Here is a 19,219-nt window from a genome sequence, read left to right on the forward strand (position 1 = left end):
CAGGGCAAAGCTATCTAGGCATGTTTTTTTAACAAAGGATAAATAAGAATTTAATACATTTGATAATAGTAGTCTCTTAAAATGTCATGAGCTATCTAAATCCTTAAAGTTAAATTTTAACTTTGATGTCCCTTTAACCTCTTAAGGACATATGACGGAATTTTTCCGTCATAAAACAATTGAGCAAACTGAAAGCTGTGTCCTTAAAGGGTTAAAGGGATAGACAGGTCAAAAACAAAATGTGCATAGGTGCATTTCAGTTTGAAATATAAGCATTTTTGCTATATATTTCTATTAGCAAAAATGCTTCTAATATACGTTATTAGTCTTACGCACATATCCTATGAGGGCCCCATGCACCAGTATGCACATTCTCAGAGGGGGATCAGTGGCTTGTATGACACAAATTCTGTCTTCAAAAGCAATACACAGCACAGCAACCTCTTTGAGCATGCATAGTGTTTGAATACTGCTGCACAGGCCCTCACAGGATATTTGCGTATGCCGCTAAAAACAGTAATAGCTTTTACTAGAAGCATTTTTGCTATTGGAAGCATATTGCAAAAATACTTCTATTTCAATTTAAAATGCACATTTCAATTTTGACCTTTCTATCCCTTTAAAGAGCAGAAACAAAAGTTTTATTTTAAAGGCAAAAAAGTAGTACAATCTTTGTTTTACATATGTTCTAGATCAGAGCAGGGTGTCTGTTATAATCTCTTAGACAACCCCTGCAAAATGTCCTTCTTGACAAAATTCAAATTCTAGACCTGTCCTTGAAAAATCCAGTTACAACATGGTTACAACATGGCCTTTTCTTTTAATAATAATCTACCTTGCAAGCTTTTTTTCTTGGACTTTTCAACTTTCCTATTCTGATCTGAGATACATCTTGACCTGTTTGCACAGCATAATGGCTTTTGGAACAGCTTTTTTTTTAATGTTAAATGCAACATTCTAATGCAATAATTAAAAAAAAAAAAAAAAGATTCACACCAGATCAGTGGATCAGAAGTGGCAGTCGCATAACCCTGCTGCAAGGCTTACAGCTCCTGAGCAGAATGTACCTATGTGTTTTACTTCTTGTGGAGAAACTATATATTTCAGTTCAAAATATACATGCCCTAATGAATTCTAGAGTTCCCAATTGTCATACATATTGTGGGATTATAACTAGGGTGACCATATTGCCGCTTTAAAAAGGGACACATATGAAAAATACATATGTCAGGGCTGTTTAAAGAAATGTTTTGTATAATTACCCTGACATATGTATTTTTCATATATGTCCCTTTTTAAAGCGGCAATATGGTCACCCTAATTATAACAGTCTGTGAATCTCCTTACTCCACAGCTTCTCATTTATTGCAAATATTGCTATTTGCAGAGTGAAACTATGGACTACCCACCCCTGACCTACCAAACTATCCGACCACAACACACCTGTAGGTCAGCCTAGTTATTGCTTGATTATTATTTTAACAAAAAAATTCAATATAATATTTAAAAGTTTGGAAAAACATAATTTATTCTTACCTGATAAATTCCTTTCTTCCTTGTTGGTGAGAATTCTCTATTCCTTACTGTTGGGAATTCATCAGGTGGCAACCAGGAGGAGGCAAAGACACTCTATATCAGAGCTTTAATATCCCTTCTATTTCACTGACCCTCCCAATATTTCGTATAGCCAAGAATAGGAAGAAGAAGAAGTAAGAAATATAGTAGGGTAAAGAGGTGCAAACTAGAAATGCCACCACTATGCACAATCTGTTGGGTTTGTGGCCTCTCACATCAAGAAAGAAAGGAATTTATCAGGTAAGAATACATTATGTTTTTTTTCTTAATTTGGTGAGAGTCCACAATTCAAACAGAATACAACAAATATCGCCTATCAGAACACCAAGAAAAATACACCTTCCAAACGTTGTGGTATATCTTCCTAGTGACAGGCTTATGAGTCTGAATCAAAGTCTCTATAACAGAGTCAAAAAATCCTCTTTGGGACATAACTAATCATTAAATTTCCAAGCAGTCAACCTTAGGGATTGAAGATTTTGATAAAAGAAGGGATCCTGACAATTAACGAAGATGCCAAGGAGGAACACTGGATATCTAGACAAGATTTGCATACCATGTCCTTCGAGGCCAAGTGGGAGCAATTAACATTGCTGAGATTTGCTACTGCTTGATCCGGGCAATAACTCTGGGCAAGAGAACAAGTGATGGAAACAGATAAATCAGCTGATAAGACCAAGGCACCACTATCAGATCCACGTGGGAATCCCTTGACCTTTTCCACATCTGGGAAGTTCGTGGTTCAGGCGAGAAGCCATAAAGTCTATCTCTGGAAGACCCCAACGATTTACCAACTGGTCAAAAAGCTTCTGATTCAGGGACCATTCACTAAATGTAAGGTCTGATGACTCAGATAGTTTGCCTCCCAGTTGTTGACTGATTCCGAGATATCCCTTTTATTGCTAAAGAACTGGGGGTACCTCCTTGATAATTGATGTAGGCTACTGCCTTGATATTGTCTGATTGAAAACCAATGAAAGTAACTGATGAGACAAGAGGCCAAGACTGAAGAACTCTGAAGATCACCCTGAGTTCCAAGACATTTATTTGTAGTCTTGCCTCCTGAGGAGACTAAACTCATTGAGATCTGTGAGAACCTCAGCACTCCTGTAAATGAGCAAGTGGAGCACTGAGGTAAACAGTTGCTTCCTGAGCAGAGGGATTTAAAGGAGCCACTACCAAAATAAAGAATAGATACGTAATATTGAAGCACCAATAAAGAATATTACACTAGCTCCTACTGATTCCTAATCAAATTATAGCGATACAAATATCAAAGGGTGGGAGCGCCACTAGATAAGCTAAAGTGTAAATACATAAATATATACAATAAAGAATGAGTAAAAATTTAAATGTATAGTATTTATTAAAACAAATAATTAAAAACAAAGCAGGTAATATAATGCAACAAAACTTGGGTACTTACACTAAAAGAGATCCCACTCCACTACTCTTACCCTTCAGCTGTGGTTTCCAAAGGATGCAGTAGAAGCCCATCCTGAACTGTAGCTAACAGTAAATGATATAGTGAGGGTGTACATCTTCATGGTCCAACAGGAGGAGGCGAAATAAACTGTCCCAGCAACACCTGTGGCCAGCTTGTGACTACAACTGCCACAAGGAGATTTACATTGCACAGCCAGTACTTGCCTAAACCCCTCTCTTTCAAGTATCACCTCATAAGGGAATAAAGGAATAATATATCCCAAGAAAATTAAATAAAACTCAAACACCTCTATCTTCGCCTGCTCCTATGAACGAGGCAAAGAAATACTGGGAGGGTCAGGGAAGTAGGAGGGATATTAAAGCTGTGGTGTAGGATGTCTTTGCTTCCTCCTGGTGGCCAGGTGATGAATTCCCAACAGTATAGAATTGTGGACTCTCATCAACTTAAGAAAGGAACGTATGTACACACCAATTTCACAGAATTGTCCAAATGGCTATCTACAAATCTGATACATCTGACTTAGAATATAAGTTTACAAGTCCACCTGTCCTGTTTTTCATTTTATGTAAAAATAGTTTACAGCTTACAGTGACTCAAGGGCCAGGCTCTCTACACAGCGATGCGCAATATGATGTCGCTTTATAAATAAACTATAATAATTAATAAAATGGCCAGATTACCTAAAGCTCTCTGGTCTGGAGAGATTTTATAAGATGTCTTGTCAGTATTATGAGGTCCCTGAGGGATTGTTTAAAGGCAGTTTTTGCCTTGGCAACTGTGTATCTCATTAATGGGTGTTCACTGATAGGCTTTGATTTGCGTAAATATATCATACTTAGTAAAATAAGATTAATTTTCTCGCTCCTCTTATGCCCCATACGTCCCTGTAGAGCCACCACTGGGTGAGAGAAAAACCTCTCCACATTAAAGGGATATTTTACAATAGATTTTTCTTTGCACAAATGTTTTGTAGATGATCCATTTAGATAGCCCACCTGGTAGTATTTTTGTAAATATGCATAGCTTTGCTTATTTTTAATAACACTGTGCTGATTTTCAGACTCCTAACCAAGCCCCACAGTGTTAGATGTATACGTGCGTTTACATACTCCTGCTGGCTCCTGTTTACGTTATTTGTCTTTTCATATGCATTACAGAGGGGGAGGGGGGAATTTATACTCTTCTTTTTTCCCAACCCCTTTCACTGGGTGTCCAAGCTTAACCTCATCAACAGTGCTAAACTGGGAGCTTCTAAGTAAGTTTTTAAAATGTTTTATACTGGATTTTTAGATCAGTATCTGTGCATATTCTTTATAGTAGTGTCTGTTACATGCAGTTATATGAAAATTGGTGTCAATTTAAGTAAAACAATATAATTATTTGTTTAGTACAGAGCAGGTAATCCAGGCAACTGGACCGATGAATCAGCCATAGCTGGGTAAAGACAATTCTGTAAAAATCCAAAAATTAATTTATCTAAACTTTAATATTTTCACGTTGTACAAAGTTTGCAAATACATTTTTGCATGCACATAAAAATGCAACAAACTGCTACTTTTAAGTGTTTATATCTCAGAAACTAAAAACAGATTAAATGGCTTTTGATAAAAGGGTATATCTGGGCAGTTGGTACTGTCACCCTGCTAAATGTCAAACAAATGTGTTTAATGGATTTCTATGTGCCTCTGGCTAAATATTTCACACTGACTTCAATTTCAGAATTTTGAAAAATCTGTACTTTTGAGCATAAAAATATTCAATTGCTACAGTACAGATCCACATGAAATCTTTAATTGTGAGAGTCAATCACAACTGAAATACAAAGTTTCAAGCAAGCTGGTTATTCACATTTAAAAACATTTGAAATACCAGGTTTATAATAAAACTACTTATGAAAATGAGGGTGGCGGAGAACTGTTTTCTAAGCTGCTAATGGCAGCACTATATCATGCCTGCTTTTAATCTTCTTTTTTTTAATCTGTATCAATTATTAATACACACACTTTTAAAAGAAAAATGCTTTTCTATCCCCTGTATTTATGAAAATAGCTTAAGGCTATGGGTTAGCGACATATATAGACCTAAAATATTTATTATCATAAAGAGAACTTTAATCCCTTCAGGACCAGGAATTTTAGCTAATTTAACCCCTTAAGGATCAGGCATTTCAGATAAAAACTTGCCCAAAAGACTGGATAATTTTTAGCATTTTGCCATTACTCCATTTAAATAGAAATAGTGCCAGGTTTTTATTTACCTGTCAAAACTATATCTTTTTTTTTTAGTAGACAACCCAAGGTATTGATCTAGGCCCATTTTGGTATATCTCATGCCACCGTTTTGCTGTGAAATGTGATCATTTTAATTTTTTTTAACTTTTTCACAAACTTTGTGTTTCTCACTGAAATTATTTACATACCCTGTATGCAGTCATAACACAAATGGTTGTAAAACCTTCTCTGGGATTGCCTTTGTTTAGAAATAGCAGACATGCATGCTTTGCCATTGCTTTTTTGTATTTAGAAGGCTGCCGATTGCAGCTGCAAACCCCATTCCTGAAATTTAATCAGGTAGCTTGTAAGGTTAAGTTTACCTGTAGTGTAGAGATTACCCTCCCACCTGTTACCTCCCACCCCTAAAACCTACCTCTCATAGCTCTCTTCCCTCCCTCACCCCCCTTCCCCCACACACTGGTCACCACCATCTTAGGTACTGGCAGACAGTCTGCCAATGTGAAGTTTTAGTGCTTTTTTTGTGCTTTTTTAATCTTATTTTTTATTTTCTGCAGTGTAGAGTTCCCCTTTACCCTCCCATCTCCCTGATCCCTCCCAAACACCTCTCTAACCCTCTCCCCTCTAAATTGTGTCCACTATCTTAGGTACTGGCAGCTGTCATCCAGTACCCAGTTTATATAACCCCCCCTCCAAGCGATCCTTTTCTAGGGCTCCCCTCTCCTCTCTAATATTTAATTTTTCCCTCTCTCCCTCCCACTCTGTGTGGAAATTGTAGCCTGTTCCCACTGCCCTCCCTACCCCCCCGCCCCCCACAAGCAATGGGCCACCCACCCGCCTCCTTCCTGACCCTCCCACACCACCAACGATTGGCAGCACCATTACCCGATGCAGAGAAGGAAAAGAGTGTATCTTGTGAGGCATGCAGAAATAGCGCAATCTCGCCACTATTAGCAAGATTGCATCAGAAAGAGGCCCAGGACAGCAGATCCATACAGGGTGTGGCCTGGTCCCTAAGGTCTACTCTAAACAACCAGCGCTGTACAGGGTACGACGCTGTACGTAAGGTGTTTAACAGAAATAGTAGAGCCTTGTTTTTTATTTACCTATTAAAACTATTTTTTTTTTAAGTAGACAACCCAAGGTATTAATCTAGGTCCATTTTGATATATTTCATGCCCCTGTTTCACCACATAATGCGATCATGTTAACAAAATTGGGTTTTTATTGAAATTATTTACATACCACTTGTGCAATCATAACACAAATGGATGTAAAAGCTTCTCCGGGATCTCCTTTGTTTAGAAATAGCAGACATGCATGATTTGCCATTGCTTTTTGATAATGAGAAGGCCGTTAATTGCAGCTGTGCACCACACTTCTGTAATGTATGGCACTGTTTCTTAAGGGCTAAATGACCAACGATGTACAGGGTATGGCACTCGTCTTAAAGGGGTTAAACAGAAATCTATCAAAACTTTTTTTTTCAAGTAGACATCTTAAGGTATTGATCTAAGCCCATTTCTGTATATTTCATGACACTTTTTCACCGCCAAATGCGATCATATAAAAAAAAATATTTACGTTTTTAACAAACTTTGGGTTTGATTATGTATGTAGAATGTAAAGAATTTAAAAATTCTTTACATACTGCTTCCACAGTCATAACAAAAATGGTTTTAAAGCTTCTCTGGGATCCCCTTTGTTCTGAAATAGCAGACATATATGGCTCCCTTACCAAACTTTTTTCTGTAGTGTAGGAAACCCTCCCCTACCCCCCTCCTGCGATGTGCCATCTGCCCTTCTTCCCTTTTCACACCTCCCATGACATCACACAAGAGTGTCACTGTCTGTATTGGCGATCTGCCTTCATATGGCTTACCATATGAAGGCAGATGCCTTCTACCTCTGGCTGCAGTCTTCACTGTCAAAGCTGACAGCAGGGACCACAGCATGAGCCAGAAGTTCGAACGTAGGTACTATTTCAAAAGGGTATGCTAGGCAAAGTACCCTGTGAGGTAGCATCTACGTCCTAATGGCTTAAGGCAAAAAACAAACAAAAAAAAAACACAAATAGAAACTGAAAGTAAAGTAAAACATGTTAAGATTGTAATATTACATGTTCAGTTATGGTTGGTAAAAAAAAATGCATTATTTATTTTGCCCTTTATTCCTGTAATATAAATTGTAAGTTTTCTAATTGTAAGCATTGGAAATAAGCACTGCAGACTTTCCAAGTCTAACCATGCCACATATCTGTCCCTAATTGGCCTGAGCAGTAGCAGTAATATAATTAAATTCTTCTGTATTTAATGGTCCTCCATGAGTTCATGAGCTTACTTTAGTGTGCCCTCATGGAAATACTAAACCAGGCTCAGGATATCAAGAGAAAAAGTAAAATTTGATGATAATTAAATTCCAACTCTTTTAATTCTTCAATTGTTTACTCTAATTGAGCCATAAAAGTGAAATGAGAAATATTCTATACACTATGGCTTTATTTGTAGCAATAGTATTGTACAGAAGCATTACTAAAGCATTAGTTTAAATGCTGACAATTATAGTCTAATTTGTTGATCCTAAGTATTCTTTCTAAAAGCAACACAAACAAACCAGGCTGGAAATATTTCACAAAATGGCTGACCTCAACTTATTAGATCAAGTGAGTAACCAAAAACATGTTTCATTGATTTAGAAAACTCATTCCAGTAGCAGATTTGATGTATCATTATGTTCTAAACTATTACTGTGGACTCCCAATATATTGCTCACTCCCAGATGTTAGACAACTGTTTGCTGCTCATTCTCTGCACTACTTGTTCCTGCCAACAAACCAGGTAATTTGCCTATTACCTTATATTGAAGTAGAAATCTTTCCCTTGATAATAATTTCTATTGATTGTTTATCATACACATTTTCCCTTTTCCATATTGATGTCATGGTTCAGATAAAACATGCAATTTTAAGAAACTTTCCAATTTACTTCTATTATCAAATTTAATTTGTTCTCTTTGTATCCTTTGTTGAAAAGCATACATAGTTAGTAGGCTAAGTAGCAGCAATGCACTATTGGGAGCTAGCTACTTTTGTCATTGGCTCCTCCAATGTGTTCAACCCCTTTGCAGTTATGCAGTTTATTATTATTGCACTGTTGCTTGTAGACATGTGCATTCAGCATCTTCATTAGCCACTCGCAGACCCGGATTTCTTCTTGTGAAAATGAAACACACTAAAGTCTGTGCAAACAATAAGATCTTAGTGTGTTGCACTTTCACAAGCAGAAATCCGGCTCCCAAAAGAGCTGAAGGCCGCAAGTGGGCATCTTCTTTCACATTTGGCAGCTAACCAAGTCTAGTTTCTTGTATATAACACATTAAAGGGACATGAAGCCCAAAATTTTTTATTTCATGATTGAGATAGGACAATTTTAAACAACTTTCCAAATTACTTCTATTTACTAATTGTCTTTGTGCTCTTGCTATTCTTAGTTGAAGAAGCAGAAATGCATTACTGTGAGCATTGTGTGAGCCAATAATATGAGACATATATCTGTAGCAACCAATCAGCAGCTCCTGAGCCTACCTAGGTATACTTTTCAGCAAAGGATACCAAGAGAACAAAACAAATTAGATAATAGAATTAAATTGTAAAGTTGTTTAGAAAAATATCGGCTAGATTACGAGTTGTGCGTTAGGCTTAAAAAGCAGCGCTGGCTGGTCCCAACGCTGCTTTTTAACGCCCGCTGGTATTAAGAGTCTTGAAATGACAGGCTCACCGCTCACTTATTTGGCCAGACTCGGGAATACCGCAAATCCACTTACGTCAATTGCGTATCCTATATTTTCAATGGGACTTGCATAGCCGGTATTACGAGTCTGACCAAAAGTGAGCGGTAGACCCTCTCCTGTCAAGCCTGGTACAGCATTTTAAAGTCAGTAGTTAAGAGTTTTACACTACAACGCCGTAGCATAAAACTCTTAACTTAAGTGCTAAAAAGTACACTAACACCCATAAACTACCTATTAACCCCTAAACCGAGGCCCTCCCACATCGCAGACATTAAAATAAATATTTTAACCCCTAATCTGCCGAACCGGACATCTCCACCACTATAATAAATATATTAACCCTAAACCGCCGCACTCCCGCATCGCAAACACTAGTTAAATATTATTAACCCCTAATCTGCCGTCCCTAACATCGCTGCCACCTACCTACATTTATTAACCCCTAATCTGCCACCCCCAACGTCCCCTAAACCTAAGTCTAACCCTAACCCTAACCCCCCCTAACTTAAATATAATTACAATAAATCTAAATAAAATTACTACAATTACTTAAATAATTTCTATTTAAAACTAAATACTTACCTATAAAATAAACCCTAAACTAGCTACAATATAACTAATAGTTACATTGTAGCTATCTTAGGGTTTATTTTTATTTTGCAGACAGCTTTGTATTTATTTTAACTAGGTAGAATAGTTATTAAATAGTTATTAACTATTTAATAACTACCTAGTTAAAATAAAGACACATTTACCTGTAAAATAAAACCTAACCTAAGTTACACTAACAGCTAACACTACACTATAATTAAATAAATTAACTAAATTAAATACAATTAATTTCAATTAAATAAAATTATCTAAAGTACGAAAAAAAACACTAAATTACAGAAAATAATAAAATAATTACAAGATTTTTAAACTAATTACACCTACTCTAATCCCCCTAACAAAATAAAAAAGCCCCCCAAAATAAAAAAAGCCCTACCCTACACTAAATTACAAATAGCCCTTAAAAGGGCCTTTTGCGGGGCATTGCCCCAAAGTAATCAGCTCTTTTACCTGTAAAAAAAAAAGTACAAATACCCCCCCAACATTAAAACCCACCACCCACACACCCAACCCTACTCTAAAACCCACCCAATCCCCCCTTAAAAAAACCTAACACTAACCCCTTGAAGATCACCCTACCGTGAGACGTCTTTATCCAACCGGGCAGAAGTGATCCTCCAGACGGGCAGAAGTCTTTATCCAACCGGGCAGAAGTGGTCCTCCAGTACGGGCATCTTCTATCTTCATCCATCCGGAGCGGATCCATCTTCAAGACAGCCGACGCGGAGCATCCTCTTCATCCGGAGTCTTCTTACCAAGTGACGTCATCCAAGATGGCATCCCTTCAATTCCGATTGGCTGATAGAATTCTATCAGCCAATCGGAATTAAGGTAGAAAAAATCCTATTGGCTGATGGTGGGTTTAATGTTGGGGGGGTATTTGTACTTTTTTTTTACAGGTAAAAGAGCTGATTACTTTGGGGCAATGCCCCGCAAAAGGCCCTTTTAAGGGCTATTTGTAATTTAGTGTAGGGTAGGGCTTTTTTTATTTTGGGGGCCTTTTTTATTTTGTTAGGGGGATTAGAGTAGGTGTAATTAGTTTAATAATCTTGTAATTATTTTATTATTTTCTGTAATTTAGTGTGTTTTTTTCCGTACATTAGATAATTTTATTTAATTGTAATTAATTGTATTTAATTTAGTTAATTTATTTAATTATAGTGTAGTGTTAGGTGTTAGTGTAACTTAGGTTAGGTTTTATTTTACAGGTAAATTTGTCTTTATTTTTACTAAGTAGTTATTAAATAGTTAATAACTATTTAATAACTATTCTACCTAGTTAAAATAAATACAAAGTTGCCTGTAAAATAAAAATAAACCCTAAAATAGCTACAATGTAACTATTAGTTATATTGTAGCTATCGTAGGGTTTATTTTATAGGTAAGTATTTAGTTTTAAATAGGAATTATTTAGTTAATTGTAGTAATTTAGATTTATTGTAATTATATTTAAGTTAGGGGGGTTATGGTTAGGGTTAGACTTAGGTTTAGGGGTTAATAACTTTATTATAGTGGTGGCGACATTGTGGGCGGCAGATTAGGGGTTAATAAATGTAGTTAGGTTGCGGTGACATTGGGGGCGGCAGATTAGGGATTAATAAATATAATGTAGGGTTCGGCGATGCTGGGGGCAGCGGATTAGGGGTTCATAACTATAATGTAGGTGGCGGCGGTGTCCGGAGAGGCAGATTAGGGGGCTAATAATATAATGCAGGTGTCGGCGATGTCGGGGGCGGCAGATTAGGGGTTAATAAGTGTAAGATTAGGGGTGTTTAGACTCGGGGTTCATGTTAGGTTGTTAGGTGTAGACATAAATGTATTTTCCCCATAGGAATGGGGCTGCGTTAGGAGCTTTACGCTGCTTTTTTGCAGGTGTTAGGTTTTTTTTCAGCCTGCTCTCCCCCATTGATTCCTATGGGGAAATCGTGCACAAGCACGTTTTACCAGCTCACCGCTAACGTAAGCAGCGCTGGTATTGAGGTGAGATGTGGAGCAAAATTTTGCTCTACACTCACTTTTTTGTGGCTAATGCCGGGTTTGTAAACACTCGTAATACCAGCGCTGTATGTAATTAAGCAGTGAGGGAAAACTGCTCGTTAGCACCGCACCCCTGTTAACGCAAAACTCGTAATCTAGGTGTATGTGTTTCATGTCCCTTTAAAGTATTTTTCTTCTTTTCTTCTGTTATCAAATTTCCCCATTCCCATGGTATCCTCTGTTAAAGAGTAAATCTAGACACATCAGGTGAACCAATGGCAAGAGGCTTATATGTCTGAAAGAAATCAGCAGCTAGCTCACAGTAGTGCATTGATTCCCCGGAGCCTACCTAGGTATGTTTTTTTTTTACAAAGGATACCAACAGAACAAAGCAAATGTTATAAAATAAGTAAAATGGAAAGTTGTATAAAATTGCATGTTCTATCTGAATCATGAAAGTTTAATTTTGACTTTTCTTTCTCTTTCAAAATGTGCACTTCATAGAAAATATATTGATGCCCATTCTTAAGCTTATTAAACAGTAAACCTTAGTAGCAATTCATGTATTACATATTTCACATAATTAGTTAATCAATTATCATCTTTATTGCAATTTGAATTGTTTTAACATAAAGGGGTCTATTTAACAAGGGACGAATGGCCCCTGTTCCCCTTGTCTCCACGCAAGCCTTCAGGCTCGCCTCTGCAGGGGGCTGTATTGCACCAGCAGTTCACAAGAACTTATTATATAGAATCGGAGGGAGGAGTTAATACTACTATGTTTAACAAAACCTGGTGCAACCCTTTAAAGAAATATTTTATAGAAAGACATAGAAAGAATCAAGTGGCATACATTACTGTCACTTTAAAGAAAGGGATTACTGCACACAGTAACTGCTGGTGCACTGATAAATTCGCTATATCGGATCATGTTTGTCCGTACATTAATAAATAGACCCCATTCTCTAATCTACACTGTAGCATCAGTAATTTACCTGTGACCAGAGGACAGGGTGTGTCTGTCACTGATTCATAAAAGGTGCTGTAAGGTATAGTCATATCATCTGCGTTGATTTGTTTATTAACTCCTGGAGACCGGTGGTCAATCTCAATAAGTGATGGCGCTGAAGGCTGGTTGTCATTGATCTGGAAGAATAGAGAGAAACTTAAGAAACTGTTCTTTAAAGGTGAACTGTCACAAAATGTGTTGTGCATGTTATCATTTATAATTTAAAAGAAATTATAAGACAAGGGTGTAAATGTGTTATTTTAAACAAATGCAGAATATGGCCACAGGCAGCAGCATTTGGTATTTTGGTGTCAATTTTTTTAGTGTCAATGTGCAACACACAAAGACCCGTGCAAGCCCAGATCTTTGAATTTTGCACTTCGTCACTAATAAATCCGGCGCCAAGAGTAGATAAATGCCACTGCTTGTGGCCATATTGGGCTTTTGTTTTGTAAATGAATGCCAAATAACACATTTTCGCCCATGCCTAGAAATTAGGCATGGGCATTCGGCAGCTTTGTTAGCTGCTGAATGCGCAGAAGTGAGCGGCCACTTGTGGACTTCGGCTATTGTCAATGCCAGATTTATGCTTCTGAAAGATCACATAAGATCTGGGGAAATCCAGATCTTAGTGTGGTGATCTTTCACAAGCATAAAACCGGCACAAAAATTAGCCAAAATCCATGAGCTAACAAAGCTGTCGAATGACCATGCACACTAGAAATGATTTTAGACTTTTTTTTATCACTTTCATATAAATATACTGGACCAGATTATGAGATGTGGAGTGCTATTTAGTGCTTTCGCTTGCGCGCTAACTGCGCTAGAAGTAAATATTTTGCGTGTTGAGTTGCGCTCGAAATTACAAGTTGAAAGTAAAAAGTTATCAATTACACACAAATTGGATGCACGTAAAAAAGGTTAGAATATCACGAGCGTGAAAACGTATTCCCCATAGAAGTCAATTGAGCAATAAAAGACACCCCACTCGTGTGCTAATCTGAACACCTATTCTTGAATGCACTAACCTGACATAAAAATATGAATATTTCACATTCCAATGTTCTTTACATAGTAAAATATGTTCTATTTATTCTTAAATACGTTTCTATATATTGCTGGTGGTATTTTGGTACAATATAGATCTAAAGCTATATATTTATATGATTATATATGTGTATAGATATATACAGATATAAATAGGAATATCTATTTATAAATATATAGAACATATTCTACTATGTGCAGAACATAGGAATGTGAAATATTTACAGTAAATACACAGTATAACACTTTATTATAAATGAATATTGCATAAATATGCTTTTTCGTGTTTTCATCTAGTTGACAGCAAAGGGGTCCAATGCACTATGTACATATATATGTATGTGTTTATATGTGTATATATGTCTGTAAATACATATATACACATATAAAAACATAAAAACATATGTACAACTAGTAACGGTTGGACCCCCTTTTGCCTTCAGAACTGCCTTAATTATTCGTGAAATAGATTCAACAAGTTGTTGGAAACATTCCTCAGAGCTTTTGGTCCATATCGACATGATAGCATCACGCAGTTGCTGCAGATTTGTCGGCTGCACATCCATGATGCGAATCTCATGTTCTAACTCATCCCAAAGGTGGTCTATTGGATTGAAATCTGGTGACTGTGAAGGCCATTGGAGTACAGTGAACTCATTGTCATGTTCACAAAACCAGTTTGAGATGATTTGAGCTTTGTGACATGTTGCATTATCCTGCTGGAAGTAGTCATCAGAGGATGCTGAATTGGTACTAAGGGGCCCAAAGTGTGCCAAGAAAATATCCCCCCTCCCCACCATTACACCACCACCACCAACCTTAACCGTTGATACAAGGCAGGATGGATCCTTGCTTTCATGTTGTTTGTGCCAAATTGTGACCCTACCATCTGAATGTCGCAGCTGAAATTAAGACTCATCAGACCTGGCAACATTTTTCCAATCTTCTATTGTCCAATTTTGGTAAGCCTGTGCAAATTGTTGCCTTAGTATCCTGTTCTTAGCTGACAGGAGTGGCACCTGGTGTGTGGTCTTCTGCTGCTGTAGCCCATCTTCTTCAAGGTTCAATGTGTTGTGCATTCAGAGATGGTATTTTGCATACTTTGGTTGTAACAAGTGGGTATTTGTGTTACTGTTGCCTTTCTATCATCTCAAACCAGTCTGCCCATTCTCCTCTGACCTCTGACATCAACAAGGTTTTTTCGTCCACACAACCGCAGCTCACGGGATATTTTCTCTATTTCGGACCATTCACTGTAAACCCTAGAGATGATTGTGCATGAAAATCCTAGTAGATCAGCAGTTTTTTAAATATTCAGACCAGCACGTCTGGCACCAACAACCATGCCACATTCAATATCACTTAAATCCCCTGTCTTCCTCATTGTGATGCTCGGTTTTAACTCCAGCAAGTCGTCTTCACCACGTCTAGATGCCTAAATGCATTGAGTTGGTACCATGTGATTGGCTGATTAGCAATTTGTGTTACCAAGCAATTGAACAGGTGTACCCAACAAAGTGGCTGGTGAGTGTATATATACATATATATATATAAACATACATATAAATCGTTAGACATGTATATGTATGTATCTCTATGTTAAAGCCCTTTGCCTAACTTGTTTTTTAAGCACCTGAGATCTCATAACTTTGAGTGCAATATTTCTTTGGACACATTTTTATAAGATGGTGTTATTATGAGTGTAACTGTACTCTCTAATGTATTTTTGATGTGTTTTGTGACACCTTTTAGTTTAGTGAAACAGTTAACCAGAGCTTTGAGGATGCAGTAATCATTCTAGCGTAAATTTGCATTTACTTTCAACTTGTATTACGAGTGTGAACACCCAATATCGCTTTCGCGCAAATGATAACAATCCTATCGCAATCTGGCCCACTGAGTTTTACCGTTGTTAATTGTCTTTTGAAATAAAAATTGACTATAAATGCTTCTTATACTTTGGTATGACTCACTGATAGAGTGGTGAGATTAGATACTCTGATCAATATATGGTATTTAAAGGGACAGTAAAGTCAAAATTAAACTTTCATGTTAATGTCATCCAATATGAATTAAAGGGACACTGAACTTAATTTTTTTCTTTCATGATTCAGATAGAGCATGCAATTTTAAGCAACTTTCTAATTTACTTTTATTATCAATTTTTCTTCATTCTCTTGCTATAGTTATTTGAAAAAGAAGTCATCTAAGCTAAGGAGCCAACACATTTTTGGTTCAGAACCATGGACAGCACTTGATTTTTAGTGCTGTCCAATCAGCAAGGACAACCCAGGTTGTTCACCAAAAATGGGCCGGTATCTAAACTTTCATTCTTGCTTTTTCGAATAAACATACAAAGAGAATGATGAACATTTGATAATAGGAGTAAATTAGAAAGTTGCTTAAAATTGCATGATCTATCTGAATCACGAAAGAAAAAATTTGAGTTCAGTATCCCTTTAAGTAATGTCAGTGGGGCCTATTTATGAAATGTCTGTCCGACATGATCCGATCAGCGGATCATGTCCGACAGACATCGCTGAATGTGGAGAGCAATACGCTCTCCGCATTCAGCATTGCACCAGCAGCTCTTGTGAACTGCTGGTGCAACGCCGCCTCCTGCAGATTTGCAGACAATTGTCCGCTAGCAGGGGGTGTCACGCAATCTTTCATACAATCTGTGTCCGCCTCCTCAGAAGAAAAAATGATAATAGGAGTAAATTATAAAGTTGCTTAAAATTGCATGCTCTATCTAAATCACGAAAGAAAACATTTGGGTTCAGTGTCCCTTTAAATCAAGCTGCTCTTTTTAATTTTTATGGAAAATGTCCATTTAAAAGCTATTCTGCATCTTACATAGGTTTAATACATTTGCATTGTCATATCTTACCTCTGAGACCGGAGCTGGCCTCATAAGCACAGACGGCCTGTTAGCTCTTGTTCGTGAGAACCTGCAAGATAGATCATTTCAGATATTATGTAATGAGATACATTAGGCTGCTGTAGATTTCCTTCCACAAAACTAAAATATTGAATTAGGAACAAAATGATTTAAAGGGACAGTCTACACCAGAATTTTTATTGTTTTAAAAGATAGATAATCCCTTTATTACCCATTCCCCAGTTTTGCATAACCAACACATTTATAATAATATACTTTTAACCTCTGTGATTATCTTGTATCTAAGCCTCTGCAAACTGCCCCTGTTTTCAGTTCTTTTGACAGACTTGCAGTCTAGCCAATCAGTGCCTGCTCCCAGATAACTTCTCGTGCACGAGCACAGTGTTATCTATATGAAATATGTGAACTAACACCCTCCAGTGGTGAAAAACTATTAAAATGCAATCTGAAAGAGTTGGGCTTCAAGGTCTAAGAAATTAGCATATGAACCTCCTAGGTTAAGCTTTCAACTAAGAATACCAAGAGAACAAAGCAAAATTGGTGATAAAAGTAAATTGGAAAATTGTTTAAAATTACATGCTCTATCTGAATCATGAAAGTTTATTTTGGCCTAGACTGTCCCTTTAAGCAAATAAATGTTTAGCAGCCTCAGTGTGTACAGACTGTATTAGAAGCATGATGCAGTTCAACTAAAGGAAACCCACTGATTCTGCAGAAATGCTCTCATATGTTCACTTTTTACGATGACTCTCACCATAAGCACTGAGCACATCCTTTATGAAGCATTTTAAAGAGACATGAAACTTATAATACTTTATAGAGTAATACATTTTTTTATCATTTTACACATTTAAGTTAAATTACAAGTGTAGTGCATTCGGCAGCGCTGGGTGCGTTGTCTTGCGTAACCTCATTAAAGAATAACATACAATGTGGTATTGCAAGTGGATAGTTATATTTTTTGACCAAAACATCTTATTGCTGCCAAACCTTAATCTATATCTCCATATCTATATGTCCTACAAAGTGTAAGGTCACTTATATTGTAGGAAAGCCTTGTGCTTTTCCCAGACCCAGGCATTCTTAACCCTTTCGTGACAGGGTTAAAGTGCCTACATCGGAACACCTGTGCACGATCGCGAGATTTCAATTATTGGATCGCATCTGGGGGGCGTCCCTACAACCCTAGGAACGCCCTCCAGACCGCGATCAAGTCCTTGAAGCACAGAAGGCTTCAGGACAGCCGTTTGTTATGACGTTCTATTCCGTCATAACGGCTTTAAAGCCCAGTGTAAATATGACAGAATAAAACGGCATAACAGCGTTAAAAGGTTAAAGTCCTAGACAGTATTTGTTTTTAAAACCTCTATATTTATCCCATGAATCAACCACCTATTCTGTGCAAATCTCTCCTGAATCTGCTACCCTTTAACATAACATCATGACCTCTTGTTCAGGTGTTGCTCTTTTTCTGAAAAATGCTTTCAGCATTGATTCCCTTAAAGGGACATGAAACCCAAACATTTTCTTTCATGATTCAGATACAACATACAATTCTAAAAACAACTATTATCTAATTCACTTCACTCTGTTGGTATCCGTTGTTGAAGGAGCACTAATGCACTGTTGGGAGTTAGCTGAAAGTCATTGACAAGATGCATATATGTGTAGCCACCAATCAGAAGCTTCTGAGCCTACCTAGGAATACTTTTCAAAAAAGGATAAAAAGTGAACAAAACAAATTAAATGTCCCTTTAAAATAAAGTTACTATCATATCACCTCTTTCCCTTTTCTCCTTTAAGCTACATATAGTTAGGTCAGAACTGTACACAATACTCTATCAGGGATGTCCATCTGGCTGTCCTCTACTCTAGATTGTATGGCCCCAGGAAAAAGCAGAACTAAAAATGTGGACATTTAAATAAACAAATATATATATAGCCCAGATTACAAGTGGTGTGCCAATATTAAGTGGCACACAATATCGCTGGACCGTGCTATCATTAGAGTACAACTTGATATTACAAGTCCATGGTAAATCCTATTTACTAGAGAAGGATTAGAATGGCTGACTCAAGTAAAAGCCCAAACTGCGCTACAACATTTAGCTCAAGTTAAGTAAAGTGTAAGGGCTAAAAAATTTTTTTCACCAAACACATCAAAAAAATTATAAAATAAAGTATTATACTCATATATGCACTTTTTTAAAAAAAATTTATTTTAATATTGTTAAAAATGTTTTAAAAGGGTTAAAAAGGGATATGATATATGACAAAGTGCTTGACTGGAAAAGGATTCAATATACAGTATATATATACATACATATGTCTAAATATGTGTATGTGTGTATGTATACATGTCTATATATGTGTATATATGTGCACACATACATACATATATACACATAACACACACATAAACATATAAACACATATAAACACATATATACATTTTTGAGCAAGGTGGATTTGATTTAAATCATGATTTAAAGCACAATTTAAATAATTAGCGGTAAGACTCAATTTAAATAATTTGAAATCATGCTTTTCTACATAAAGGTTTCATTTTTATAATAATAATAATTCAGATAATTTTTCCAGTTTTATCAGAAAATACGGATTTAGTTATA

At 36.7% G+C, this 19,219-nt stretch overlaps 1 protein-coding gene across 3 annotated transcripts in view; it reads right to left on the minus strand.

Moving 5' to 3' along the window:
- The window catches only part of TOM1L1 (target of myb1 like 1 membrane trafficking protein), a 263,459-nt gene that overhangs the window by 53,026 nt on the left and 191,214 nt on the right, over positions 1 to 19,219 (minus strand). For all 3 annotated transcript variants that reach the window (XM_053708296.1, XM_053708287.1, XM_053708301.1), the window contains 2 exons: positions 16,578 to 16,638; positions 12,627 to 12,777 (listed from right to left, as the gene is read on the minus strand). In XM_053708296.1, coding sequence (XP_053564271.1) covers positions 12,627 to 12,777; positions 16,578 to 16,638 — 212 coding nt within the window. The remainder of the gene's footprint in view (positions 1 to 12,626; positions 12,778 to 16,577; positions 16,639 to 19,219) is intronic.

The sequence above is a fragment of the Bombina bombina genome, chromosome 1 (genome assembly GCF_027579735.1).
Source record: "Bombina bombina isolate aBomBom1 chromosome 1, aBomBom1.pri, whole genome shotgun sequence".
NCBI lineage: Eukaryota > Metazoa > Chordata > Amphibia > Anura > Bombinatoridae > Bombina > Bombina bombina.